The sequence below is a fragment of the Hemitrygon akajei genome, chromosome 11 (genome assembly GCF_048418815.1).
Source record: "Hemitrygon akajei chromosome 11, sHemAka1.3, whole genome shotgun sequence".
Classification (NCBI taxonomy): domain Eukaryota; kingdom Metazoa; phylum Chordata; class Chondrichthyes; order Myliobatiformes; family Dasyatidae; genus Hemitrygon; species Hemitrygon akajei.
This window is the reverse complement of record NC_133134.1, coordinates 11,437,528-11,452,226: the sequence shown is the minus strand read 5'-3', so window position 1 is coordinate 11,452,226 and position 14,699 is coordinate 11,437,528. Positions and strand designations below refer to the sequence as shown.

At 45.0% G+C, this 14,699-nt stretch overlaps 1 protein-coding gene across 1 annotated transcript in view; it reads left to right on the top strand.

Moving 5' to 3' along the window:
- Window positions 1-14,699, top strand: part of pkd1a (polycystic kidney disease 1a) — a 262,592-nt gene that overhangs the window by 163,342 nt on the left and 84,551 nt on the right. The window contains exons 27-28 of the mRNA XM_073060211.1: window positions 669-864; window positions 13,684-13,854. Of these exons, the coding sequence (XP_072916312.1) occupies window positions 669-864; window positions 13,684-13,854 (367 nt within the window). The remainder of the gene's footprint in view (window positions 1-668; window positions 865-13,683; window positions 13,855-14,699) is intronic.

Genomic DNA, 14,699 nt, shown 5'->3' with positions numbered 1-14,699 from the left:
CTTGTTTTGCTTCATCTCTGACAAACAAGGTTCCAAAAACCCTCACAAATCTCAGCTTTTGTACCGCCTGCATGGTTTCATAAAATGATGTGGTTGTTAATGGGTTTTTTTTCTCACCCCCCCCCAACCTTTTTGATTCCTCCCACCCCTTCTCTTCCCTCCTACTTGCATGGGCTCCCTCTCCCTCCCCCTCTCTCCCTCTCCCTCTCTATCTCTCCCTCTCTCCCTCTCCCCCTCTCCCTCTCTCACTCTCTCTCTCCCTAACTTCCCTGCCCTTTCACTATTCTTTCTCTTCCTCACTTCCCCTGTCCTTCCCTACCTCTATCTTTCACTTTCACTCTTTCTCTCCTTATTCTCCTGCTCCTCCTCCTCTTTCTGTCTCCCCCCTTACCTGTGGACTCACTTCCCCTCTCCTCTACCCTACCCCACTCCTCTCACTCTCTGTCTTTCTTTCTCTCTCTTGCTCCCTCTCTCTACCCTCCCTCACTTTCTGCCCCTCTCTCTTACTATCCTATCTTTTTCACACACACTTTTTTTCCCCTATCCCTGTCCCTCTCTCTCGCCTGTTTGCTCTCTTCCCCTCTCCTCCACTACTCTCTCTCTCTCTCCCCCCCACTCTCTTCACTCTCTCACTCCTTTTCCTCCCTCTCTCCCATTTTTCCAACCAGCCATCCTCGATCATAAGGAACTACATCGTCCTCATCACTTGTGGCATATGCTTTGCCATCTACGCTGTCTCGGCTGTCATCGTCCGGAAGCTGGATCGGATTGACATCGGCCGAGTCGGAGTCATTCCACTCTGTGGAAAGGATGGGTTCTACAAGTACGAGATCCTGGTGAAAACTGGCTGGGGCCGTGGCTCAGGTGAGCAGTTCTACAGCTTACTCTGTCATTCCTTCTGACTTGATTCCCTAAACCACAAGACTTGCCGTCCCAATGCTTTGAGAAAAATCCCAAGTCATTAATCCAAGCGAGGTGGAGATACATCTTTATCAAAGGAGGTCTAAGGCACTCCTTCCTTCCACAAGCCTACAGGTCACCCTTGGACAAGGTGTACCACCTGCTTAGCCACCTCACCCCTGATCAGGGCCACGTGAAGCCACAGGAGCAGATGGTGGATGGTCGTGTGAGCAGCTGGTGCATATCACAAGTCCTGGTTATGGGACCACAGACGCCAGGCAGACAATCTCTGAAGAGTATTGATAATGGCAGGGGGTTACCCATCTTGTAAAGATACTGCCCAGAAGATAGAAAAACACATCTGTAGAAACATTTGACAAGAACAATCATGGTCATGGAATGACCGTGTTCGCCTACGCCACATGACACAGTACATAGTGAACAAGTGAAGCTGTAGGTGCCAACAGAAAGCCCACACAGATTGGGGTTCAAAAATAACAGGCTATATATTAAAACTAGAGAGCAGCAGGAGACCAGTCAAAACTGATCGACTGGAGCATGAATTTCAAAGTCAAAGTGAAAATCACAGGAATAAATTATCAAAGTATATTTCTGTCATCATATGGTACCTTGAGCTTCTTTTGCTTTCAGACATTTACAGGAAAATAAAGAAATACAATAAAATTTATGAAATTAGAATTCTTTGAGTAAGAGTATGAATTTTATAAATTCTATTGTATTTCTTTATTTTGGAATTAAGGCTGGCAAACGTCCAATGTACACAAGGCAAATTGTGCAAATAGCAAATAAGTAAATAGATAATATTGAAGGCATGAGCTGTAGAGTCCTTGCAAGTGAGTGTATAGGTTGTGGAGTCATAAACAGGAGAAAATCTGCAGATGATGGAAATCCTGATGAAGGACCTTGGCCCGAAACGCCGACTGTTCACTCTTTGCCGTATGAGTTCCTTCACCATTTTGTGTGTGTTGTATAGGTTGTGGAGACAGTTCAGTGCTGAGGTGAGTGAAGTTATCCACACTGGTTCAGCAGTCTGATGGTTGATGGTTTAATAACTGTTCCTGAGCCCAATGGGATGGGACCTACTGTCTGATGGTAGTAGTGAGAAGAGAGCATGACCTGGATGATGGGTGTCCTGATGATAGAATTTTGAACAGCTTTAATGTTCTCAGCTGAAGAGATTACACACAGACAGCAGTACTAGGTTTTGCTAACAAAGGGTGGCTTCAAAAAGACTATATTTGGTAATTACAGGTGAGATCAAGATTATAGATGGAGTATTGTGAGCAGTTTTGGGCCTCATATCTAAGAAATGGCATTAGAGAGGGTTCAGAGGAGGTTTCTGAGAATTATCCCAGGAATGAAGAGGTTAAAGTATGAGGAGCGTTTGAAGGCTGTGGACTCACTGGAGTTTACAAGAATCAGGGGTTTTCTCATTGAAACCCATTGAGTATTGAAAGCACCAGATAGAGCATATGTGGAGAGGATAATTCCAGTAGTGGGCGAGTCTAGCACCAGAGGGCACCAACTTAGAATATAAGCATGTCCCTTTAGAACAAAGACTAAAAGGAATATCTTTAGCCGGGGGGTGGTGAATTTGTGGAATTCATTGCCTCAGACTGCTGTGGAGGCCAAGTTGTTGGGTATATTTAAAGCAGAGATTGATAGGTGCTGCGGCATCAAAGGTTATGGGGAGAAGACAGGAGAATGAGGTTAAGAGGGATACTAGATCAGCCATGATTGAATGATAGAGCAGACTTGAAGGGCCAAATGGCCTAATTCTGCTGCCCTGTCTTATGGTCTAACAAAATGATTATCCTCAAGTCTAATTTAGTTAACAGTGAATCCAATTTTCTATTACAGCAATGGGTGCCGCTATAATGTAATTAACAAAGTTCCCAAAACTTGGGTGTTGCCGCTGCTGATTTCCACCATCTCTACCTCTAAGCTTTGTCTGTGATTCCCTGTTACTATATTAACATAATCCACATCCCCATTCTAGTTATTAGACCTCAGATTCTTTCCTGTAGAACACAACCCAAAACTAAAGATGTTTGGCTCCGATGGAGACATGCTTTATATTAATCGTTTTTGCCATGGGGGTACAATAGACTAGGTCATCGATTATTGACCCTTGAACTGTGCAGTTCAGCAGCAAAGAGTCTGGAGTTACATATAGGCCGAGCCAGATTTCATAATCACAAGAGGTTCTGCAGATACTGGAACTCTAGAGCAACCCACACAAAATGCAGCTCAGGTATCATCTATGGAAATGAATAAACAGTTGACATTTTTAGGCGAAACTCTTCATAAGGACTGGAAAGGAAGGGGGAAGATGCCAGAATAAAAAGGTAGGGGAAGGGGAGGAGGATAGGAGGAAGGTGATGGGTGAAGCCAGGTGAATGAAAGGTAAAGGGCTGGAGAAGATGAAATCTGATAGGAGAGGAGAGTGGATCATAGGAGAAAGGGAAGGAGGAGGAGCACCAGGGGAGCTGATAGGCAGTTGAGGAGAAGAGGTCAGATGTCAGAGTGGGGAATAGAAGAAGAAGGAAGGGCAAGTGGAAAAAAGTTACCAGAAGGAGAACTCGATATTCATGCCAGCAGGTTGGACGCTGCCAAGACTGAATGTAAAATGTTGCTCCTTCACCCTGAGAGTGGCCTCATTGTGGCAGAAGAGGACAAATCCAACTAGATTTCATGAACTTGAACTTGACTTTTGCATCTTTTCTCTGATGGGTGGGAAAAGAAGAGAAATGTCCAGGTCTAGGGTGAGTGGGATCTTTGATTATGCTGGCTGTTTTGCTGAGGCAGCGACAAGTATAGACATCCAGGAGAGGCACAACGCCCTGCAGAAATTTGCATTCGTGGTGTTACGAAAACCCCGTAACCAGGTAACTTACCAGCAAAGATAGATGGATCAGCTGAGTCGGATGCTACTATTTTCAAACGTTTTATTCAATAAGGGCACAAACGTATGGTTAATACAAACATTCAGATAACATGCGTCAATACTCAATCTAAAACGCAGGTACATTAATAATCACTCAGAAATAAGCTCTTTCGTTGTCTAGGGTATAATACTGAGTCCAATTGGAAATATAAAGAGTCACTCTGAAGTCTGCAGGCTTTTCCCTTTTTGGTTTCACGTGTTGGAGAGAGAGAAGAGAGATTGTTAGGAAAAGAGACACTTGCCGTTGTCTTGATGAATCAAATCCTCAGCCTCAGAGGATTTGGCTTCCCTGGTGTTAAATAAAAGCGATCTTCCGTTGGTTCCAGCCACAAACCCCGCATTCGGAATTTAACGCACGTGGCTTATTTCAAAATGGCTTCCCGTTCCCACGGGAAGCGGTATCATGCTTCTTGGTGTCTCCTTGGTGCGTCTGAGGGTCGTCCTCTTTCAGACCCTTCTTTATACTGCCTCACGGGATCTCAGGTGTCAATCAGGTTGCAGGTGATGCAATCTCTCTCTCAACCAGCCCACTTTGCCCGAGGGCTTTACAATGTCCCTGCGAGTTGGCACGTCTGCAGTTCCCAGGTGTCTCCTGAGAACAATGCCACAGTCTCCAGCTTTTGTCCCAGTGGAATGTGGTATCCAGCACGTCGCTGTCTTTCCATTTCCTGTGTCCATTCAGCCTGTCTCTCTCTCTCTCTTTTGGGTCATTGACCCCCCTTTTCTAGGGCTCTTGCAATTCTCACAAAGGAGGGGGCTGGTATCATAACAGTGGGCACAGCAGTTGCCAGACCAGACCATGATGCATCCAGATAGGAAGTTTTCTGTCAAGCTGGTGAGGGTCAAAGAGGAGATGCCTAACTTCCTTTGCCTCCTGAGGAGGTAGATGCACTGGTAAGCTTTCTTGGCTGCGGTGCCAGCATACCACGGTGTGCTCTCACAGAACTAGACCCAAGTGCGAAAGAATGGGAGGCTTTGTCTGTTACGGTGTTGTGGGGAGAAATAATTGTCTCGTGGTGTTGCTCAATTGCTCCCCTGAGCCCCTGCTGGTATTCCTATGTGTAACCTCTTGTTTCCGTCCCTTCACGGGAAATCTGCCACCTTCAGGTCAAGTTGTGAGCCTGCTGTCTACTGCTCCTGGGTTGAGTCGGTCGGTGCCAGTGACCCCTGTAACAGAGAAAGCCTGCTGTTCCTCCACATTTGGGTCCAGTCCTGCGAGCACACACCGTGACAGAATGATCTGCTAAGGCACCAAACGAGAGTCCTCTTTAAATAATCATGGAATATGGAAAACCCGTGCCAGTCACAATTAACTTTACAGGATTAAACCGAAGGCACAAAGGCTTAACGGCTCTAGTCAAGATAATGATTATTAACTACATGTGCTCAAGAACCCAAGAGGTTTGACACTCTACTGTAAGGGCGGAGGGCTCATGACACATTGTAGTTGGACCAGACCGTGAAATGTTGTCAAAATAGCAGCACGCTCCTGAAAGAGAATGACAGTATCCTACATCCACACCCCCCGTGTCTGTGGTAAAGCTGAACATGCTCCTCGTTTACACTAAACCCCATTAACTTCCCACTTAAAAGTCCAGAGCTGTTATCGTTGGCATGGAGATATTTAACAGGGTCATTCTGCAATAACACTGCGCTGTTTATTGTGAGCAGAATCTGTGTTGCACCATAACTTCAGCCGACTTGTAGCCCAGCCAGAGAGGATGTGGCACTTCTTGCATCAGTTATTCTTCTTTACGAAGGGTCTCGACATTCCAGCAGGCTGCTACTGATGGGGTTGCGGCATTTGGAACCGCTAGTAAAAATCACAGTGAGGTGGACCGAGAGCATATTCAAATTAATCATTGTGTTTAGATAAGAAAAATGTGAAAGATTCACTGGAACCTGTCTCTGGATACAACACTAAATTAATCCACAACCTAGGGACTCATCTCAACGACTCTACAGCTCAAATTCTCAGCATTGTTTATTGTTATTTATTCATTATTATTAGTTTTTTTTGTATTTACACAGTTTGTCTTTTCCACGCTGGCTCTTGGCATGAATATTGATTTCTCCTTCCGACAAAAAAGATTCCCTCCCTCTCTTTTCTTCTGTTCCCCACTCTGGCATTTTATCTCTTTTCACCCGCCTGTCACTTCCCTCTGGGTTCCATCCTTCATCAATTTCTCCTATGGTCCACTCTCCTCTCCTGTCACATTTCTGCTACGCCAGCCCTTTACCTTTCCCACCCCACTGGCTTCACCTATCACCCTCCAGGTAGCTTCCCTCCCCTCACCCCCACCCACCCTTTTATTCTATGGTCTTCCCACCTTCTGTCCAGTCCTGAAGAAGGGTCTTGGCTTAAAATATCAACTGCTTATTCACTGCCATAGATGCTGCCTGACCTGCTATGTTCCTCCAGCATTTTGTATGTGTTGCTTTGGATTTCTAGCATCTGCAAACTTCCTCGTGTTTATGGTTGCTTGTCCATCTTTGTTTGTATGTAGTTTTTCATTAATTCTATAGGGTTTCTTTGTATCTACTGTGAATGCCCACAAGAAAATTAATCTTAGGGTAGTTTGTGGTGGCATATATGCACTTTGATAATAAATTTACTTTGAACTTGAAATTTGAACTGAGATCTTACACATGCCTAGTTATATTGTGCCCTTCCTCCAATATATAAATTGTATTCCCACTCTGACGTGTCAGTCCACACCCTCCTCCACTGCCACACTGGGGCCACTCTCAGACTGGGAGCAACTCTTCATATCCCGTCTGGGTAGCCTCCGAGCTGATGACATGAAAATTGATCTCTCGAACCTCCTGTAATTTTCACCACCTCCTTCCCTCTTCAATTCCTCACTCTAGCTCCCCTCTCACCTCTCCACTTCTGCTCAACTGCCTATCACCTCCCCTGGTGCCCATCCTCCTAGCCATACCTCTTTCCGTATGGTATAATGAGAAGAGGTCATGTCCGGATGGTGAGGCTCCTTAATGGTGGATGCCACTTTCCCGAGGCATCGCTTTTTGAATATGTCCTCAATGTTGTGGAGACTTGTGCCCATTGTGGAGTTGGCTGTACCTACAAACTTTGCAGCTTGTTCTAATCTTCTACATCAGTGCTTCCATAACAGATGGTGAATTCCCTCCATGGCAGAATAAATAGCCAACGTTTTGAGCTGAGACCTTTCATCAACATTGGAACGGAGGGGAGAAGAAGGCAAATAAGAAGGTGGGAGGGACAAGAAAGAGTACAAGTCTGGCAGGTGATTGGTAAGACCAGGTGAGGGGGAAGGTGGGTGGGTAGGAGCGGGGGATGAAGTAAGAAGCTGCGAGTTGATAAGTGGAAGAGGTAAAGGGCTGAAGAAAGAATCTCATAGAAGAGGACAGATGATCATGGAAGAAAGGGAAGGAGGATGGGAACCAGAGGATAGTGAGGGGCAGGAGTGGAAAGAGAAAAGGTCAGAAGATAACCAGAATCTAGAATGGAAAAAGGAGAAGAGGGAAGGGCAGTAATTACCAGAAGTTAGAGAAATCAATGTTCATGTTGCCAAGATCCTTCATCAGGTTTGCCTGACTATTAATGTGGATTTTGAACCACACCAGGATCAATAACCCAGTTCTCTACATTAATCAGAGACACACAAGATGGCAGATGCTGGAATCCAGAGCAAAAAGCAGTCCTAGTGTGGGGTCTTGACCCAAAATATCAGGAATCCCTCCCCCCCCCCCCCCAACCCAAGCTTCAGTGATGCTGCTCAACCTGTTGTCTTCTGCCAATAATTTGTTTCTTGCTCTGTGTTAACTAGTTGACCATGACTTAATCACAATCACACCAGACACTTGTTGACATTCATAGAGTTTGTCTTTGGACCTTAGAACATAGACCAGTACAGCACAGGAACAGGCCTGTCGGTCTGCTTGCGTTGTGCTGACGAAATTAAAAATCGTTAATTCATTTATTATTGTAGCATATACTGAGGTATAGCAAAAAAACATTGTTTGAATTTGCATGCCTCCTATTCAGATCATTCCATCACCTCACAATGGAGAAGCAATCATTGAGCTAATGATATCTAATGTCTTTTACACCACATTTTCCATATCCTTCCATTAGCACTGAACAAGTACGAGCACTGACTCCGTAATGCCCCCTCTACATGCAGTTTACCCTTCTGATGTTCAGTTCTATTGACTTCAGGGATTGTGGGGGGGCTTTAATGAATGTGTGACAGGGTGTACTTTAATCGAGCATCGCTGACGAAAGTCTCTCCGAAGTTTTGTCAGCACATCCAGATGAGTACTCGTAGAGCTAACACACTTGGCCACTGCTACACTCTCTTCCGTAACGCTTACAAAACTCCCCTTCGTCGAGCTTTTGGAAAATCAGATCACTCCTTGATCCTGCTTTTGCCGACATACTGGCAGCAGCTGAAACAAGAGGTGGCCATAGTTATAACTGTCCACTGTTGGTCCGACCAATCAGCTTCCATGCTGCAGGACGGCTTCGATGACGTCAGCTGGAAAGTCTTCCGTGATGAGGATGTCTCCGAGTTCACGATGGAGTCGTGTGCTTCAACCAGAAGTGCATCAGCGACGTTGTATCCCAGAAGTTGGTCAGCGTCACCCTGGATCAATAGTTCTGTGCGAGCAGCACTTACCACGCGACATGGAGCTTACGTTGCTGGCAATCAGCAGGAATTCAAGAAGAGCAACTACGACCTGCGCAAAGCTATCGAGGCTGCGAAACAACAATACAGGGACAAGACTGAGTCAAGATTCACAATGAATAGCACACATGACTTGTGGTGAGGGTTGCATTCCATCGCAGACTTCAAAGCCAAACGCAGTGGTGCCGCCAACATCGCGGCCTCTCCTGGATGAGCTCAATCGCTTTTACTCTCGGTTCGATGTCACTAACTCCGAGCCTCCGAGGAAAGCCACCGCTACAACCTGCAACCTGGTCGTCTCTGAGGCCGAGGTACGCGGATGTTTCCAAGGAGTGGACAGTCACAAGGCTGCAGGACCGGACGGCGTCCCAGGGTGAGTACTCAGGATGTGTGCAGCACAACTGGCAGGTGTGTTTACGGACATTTTTAATCTCTCGCTCTCCCAGTGTGGAGTGCCCCCCTGCTTCAAATTATCCACTGTGTACTAAGAAAGACCAAAGTAACATGCCTGAACGACTGGCATCCTGTCGCACTCACCTCAATAATGCTTTGAGAGGCTGGTCAAGGATTATGTCTGCAGCTTGCTACCACCCAAACTGGACCCCCTACAATTCACCTATTGACACAACTGATCGACAGATGATGCAATAGCCACTGCTCTACATACAATCCTTACACATCTGGAGAGGAAGGATGCTTATGTGAGAATGCTGTTCCTGGACTACAATTCAGCATTCAACACCAAAATTCCATCCAGGCTTGACAGGAAGATCAGAGACCTCACACCTCTGACTCTCAACACAGGAGCCCCTCAGGGTTGTGTGCTAAGTCTCCTCCTTTACTCCCTATATACCCATGACTGTGTTGCTGCTTTAATCTGCTAATTAAATTTGCTGACAACTCTACATTGATTGGCCCAGTCTCAAACAATAACGAGGTGGCCTACAGGGAAGAAGTCATCTCTCTGACACAGAGGTGTCAAGAAAGCAACCTCTCCCTCAATGTCGCAAAACAAAGGAGCTGGTTGTGGATTACAGGAGGAATGGAGATGCACTAACCCCTATTGACATCAATGGATCTGGGGTTGAGAGGGTAATCAACTTTAAATTCCTCAGCATCCATTCATCACAGACCTCTCGTGGTCTGTACACTCCAGCTGTGTGGTGAAAAAGGCACAACAGTGCCTCCAAATCCTAAGAACTTTCTACAGGGGCACATTTGAGAGCATCCTGCCTGGTACAGGAATTGTACCTCCCTTAGTCGCAGGACTCTGCAGAGAGTGGTGCGGACAGCCTAGTGCATCTGTAGTTGTGAACTTCCCATGACTCAGGACATTTACAAAAACAGGTGTGAAAAAAGGGCCCGTAGAATCATAGGAGACCCAAGTCACCCCAACCACAATCTATTCCAGCTGCTACCATCCGGGAAATGGTACCGCAGCATAAAAGCCAGGACCAACAGGCTCCGGAACAGCTTCATCTACCAGGCCATCAGACTGATGAACTCTTGCTGATTCAAGTGTATTTCTATGTTACATTGACTGTTGTATTTATTATAAATCATTATAATCACACATTCCACATTTAGACGGAGACATAACATAAAGATTTTTACTGCTCATGTATGTGAAGGTTGTAAGATATAAAGTCAATTCAATTCAATTACATTCTGCAAAAGTTATAAATTCATATAGAATTCAGGGTTACAGATATATTTCCACAACAGTATATGAATCTACTCTCTGTGGCCGCTTTATTAGGTACAGGAGTGGTACGTGGTCTGGTCTTCTGCTGTAACCCAATTCAATGTCCTACATGTGTGTTCACCACTGTTGTAACACGTGGTTATTTGAGTGACTGTTGCCTTTCTGTCAGCTGAAACCTATCTGGCCATTCTTCTCTGACCTCTCTCTTTGACAAGGCATTTTCACCCACAGAACTGCTGCTTACTTGATTTTTTTTTGTTTTCCCGCCATCTTTTGTATACTCTAGAGGCTGCTGTGCGTGTAAATCCCAGGAGATCAGCAGTTTCTGAGATACTCAAACCACTCCATCTGGCACCAACAATCATTCCACAGACAAAGTCACTTAGATCACATTTAGAAATCTACAGCACATTACAGGCCCTTTGGCCCTCAATGTTGTGCTGACCATATAACCTAGAAGCTGCCTAGAATTTCCCTATCGCATAGCCCTCTATTTTTCTAAGCTCCATGTACCTATCTAAGAGTCTCTTTAAAGACCCTATTGTATCCGCCTCTACCTCTGCCACTGGCAGTGCATTCCATGTACCTACCACTCTCTGTGTGAAAAACTTAACTCTGACATCAACACCTTAAAACTATGCCCCCTCGTGTTAGCCATTTCAGCCCTGGGAAAAAAGCCTCTGGCTATCCACATGATCAATGCCCTTCATCATCTCATACACCTCTATTAGGTCACCTCATCCTCTGTCACTCCAAGTTCACTCAACCTATTCTCATAAGGTACACCCTCCAACCCAGGCAACATGCTTGTAAATCTCCTCTGCACTCTCTCTATAGTATCCACATCCTTCCTGTAGTGAGGTGACCCGAACTGAACACAGTACTCCAAGTGGGACCTGACCAAGGTCTTATATAGCTTGTCCTGACGAAGGGTCTCGGCCCGAAACGTCGACAGTGCTTCTTCCTACAGATGCTGCCTGGCCTGCTGTGTTCCACCAGCATTTTGTGTGTGTTGTCTTATATAGCTGTAACATTACCTCATAGCTCTTGAACTCAATCCCATGGTTGATGAACACCAACACACCATACACCTTCTTAACAAAACTGACAACCTGCGCAGTAGCTTTGTGTGTGTTAGGGACACAGACCCCAAGATCTCTCAGATCCTCCACACTGCCAAGTGTCTTACTATTAATATTATATTCTGTCTTCAAATTTGGCCTACCAAAATGAACCACTTCACATCCTCTCAATGTCCTCCACACTAGCCACAACACCCCCAACCTTTGTGTCATTAGCAAACATACCAAGCCACCCTCCTACCTATTCATCCAGGTTATTTATAAGAATCATGAAGAGAAGGAGTCCCAGAACAGATCCCTGAGGAACATCACTGGTCACCAACCTCCATATAGAATCATCTACAACCACCCTTTGCCTTCTGTGGGCAAGCCTATACTGGATCCACAAAGCAAGGTCTCCTTGGATCCCATGCCTCCTTACTTTCTGAAGGAGCCTTGCATGGGGAACCTTATCAAATGCCTTACTGAAATCCTTATACACGACATCCACTGCTGTACCTTCATCAATGTGTTTTGTTACATCCTCAAAGAATTCAATCTGGCTCGTAAGGCACGAGCTGCCCTTGACAAAGCCATGCTGACGATCCTAATTCAGATTATGTCTCTCCAAAGGCGCATAAATCCTGCCTCTCAGGATCTTCTCCATCAACTTGCCCACGACTGAAGTCAGACTCACTGGTCTATAATTTCCTTGGTTACCTCTACCCTCTTTCCTGAGCAAGAGAATAACATTTGCACCCTCCAATCCCCTGCTACTTCTCCTGTCCCTATTGATGATGCAAAGATCATCACAAGAGGTTCAGCAATCTCCTCCCTTGCTTCTCACAGTAGCCTGGGCTACATCTCATTCGGTCCCATTGCTAATGCTTTTCAAAAGCTCCAGCACATCCTCTTTCTTAATGTCTATATGCTCAAGCATTTCAGTCCACTGTAAGTCATCCCCACAACTGCCAAGTTCTTTTTCCCTGGTGAATACTGAAGCAAAGTATTCTTTAAGTACCTCTGCTACCTCCTCCAACTCCAAGCACACGTTTCCACTATCGCACCTGATTTGTCCTAATCTCACACAACTGATCCTCTTGCTCTTCACCTGCTTGTAGAATGCCTTGGGGTTTTCCTTAATCCTGCTCACCAAGGCCTTCTCATGGCCGCTTCTGGCTCTCCTAATTCCATTCTTAAGCACCTTCGTAGCAACCTTGTAACTTTCTAGAGCTCTAACAGTACCTAATTTCTTGAACCTTTCATTAGCTTTTCTTCTTAACTAGATTTTCTACATCTTTACTATACCATGGTTGGTTAACCCTACCATCCTTTCCCTGCCTCAATGGAACATACCTATGCAGAACTCCATGCAAATGTTCCCTGAACATTTCTTCCCCATTCTGATGTTTGGTCTGAACAGCAACTTAATCTCTTGACCATGTCTGTCTGCTTTTATGCATTCACAGCTGTTGTTGCTAGCTCATTATCATGTTGCTAAGCAATTAGCTTTCATCATCAGGTCGGCCATTTTCTGTTGTTCGTTTCATCTAGACATTAGAAGCACTTGTTAGAAGTCGAAGGAATTTCAATCAATACTTGAATCTGCCTTTCATTCGAACGGTGAAAAGTATTGTCATTTTACACTACCTCCTTGTGTACTGTAATGCGTAGTGAATAATAAAACTACGTTCAAGTACAGTACACCAGGACTGGAGTTATCTATCTGTCTAGCTCAATAAAACAGGAAAACCTTTGAGCGATGGCAGAATAACATCAATAGCACAGTGATGACAAAGCTGACTGGTTGCATCACAGTCTGGTATGGAAATGCCGGTGCCCAAAAATGGAAAGAAAGTGGTGCACAGAGCTGAGTTCACCACAGGAAAATCCCTGCCCACCATTGAGCTCATCTGCAAAGAGCGCTGTCATTAGAAAGCAACATCCATCATCAAGCATCCCCACCATCCAGGCCATGCTGTCTTCTCACTGTTACCATCAGGAAGAAGGAACAGAAGGTCCCACACCACAAGGTTCAGGACCAGTTAATATCCTTCAACCAGAAGGCTTCTGAACCAGCGTGGACATCTTCACTCATCATGACAATGAACACAATCTTTCAGGGACCGTATGACTCATGTCCTCAGTTTTTTAAAATTAATTAATACTAATTATTATTATTATTACTTTTTTCTTTTTGTATTTGCACAATTCGTCAGTCTTTGTGTATAGTTTTTCATTGATTCTATTATACTTCTTTGTCCACTGTGAATGCTCACAAGAAAGTAAATCTTACGGGTAGCACTGGGTGACATAGGTATATTCACTTTGGTAATAAATTGACTTTGAACCTAATTAACTTCTCCAAACATACAGGGACCTCCTCGCACGTGGGAATCAGCCTGTATGGAAGAGAGGACAAGAGTGGTCATCGGCACCTGGACAATAAGGCTGCTTTCCACAGGAACAGCGTGGATATTTTCCAGATTGCGACCGACAATAGCCTTGGCAACATCTGGAAGATTCGCGTCTGGCACGACAACAAAGGTAATGAAACACATCTCGTCTCCATAAAAGTGTTAGAGCATGGAACGGTACAGCACAGGAACAGGCCCTTCAGCCCACAATGTTGTGCTGAACCAATTAAATTAGTAATCAAATGGCCAACTAATCTCTTCTGCCTACATAATGTCTGTATCCCTCCATTTTCCTCACATTTGTGTGCCTATCTAAACTTAGAACAAAAAAGGATCAGCCATGATTGAATGGTGGAGCAGACTCGTTGTGCCAAATGGCCTAATTCTGTTCACATGTCTTACGGTCTCTTAAAAGTCCGTAATGTATCTGCCTCTACCAAAAGCACCAGGCAGAGCATTCCAGACAATCACCACTCTCTGTATTAAGAAACTTGCCCCTCACAACTCCTTTGAAATTACCCCCCTCACCTTAAACGCATGCCCTCTGGTATTCGACATTTCAACCCTTAGAAAAAGGTACAGTCTGTCTACTCCATCTATGCCTCCCATAATCTTATAAACCTCTATCAGATCTCCCCTCAACCTCTGCCACTCCAGAGAAAACAACCCAAGTTTGACTGTCTTCTCATTTTAGCACATGCTCTCTAATCCAGGCAACATCCTTCCTATAATAGGGCAGCCAGGACTGTACACAATCCTCCAGATGCGGTAGAGTTTTATAAATCTGCAAGGTAGCTTCCCGATGTTTGAACTCAATGCTTCAACTAATAAAAACAAACATACCAAATGCCTTCTTAATGGTTCTGTCAACCTGTGTAGCCAACCATTCTCAAGTCAATATGCACAATAGAACACAGATTGGCACACATATCAGAGATTCACCAAGCACTGAAACAATCCAGGGAGTCGGGTGAC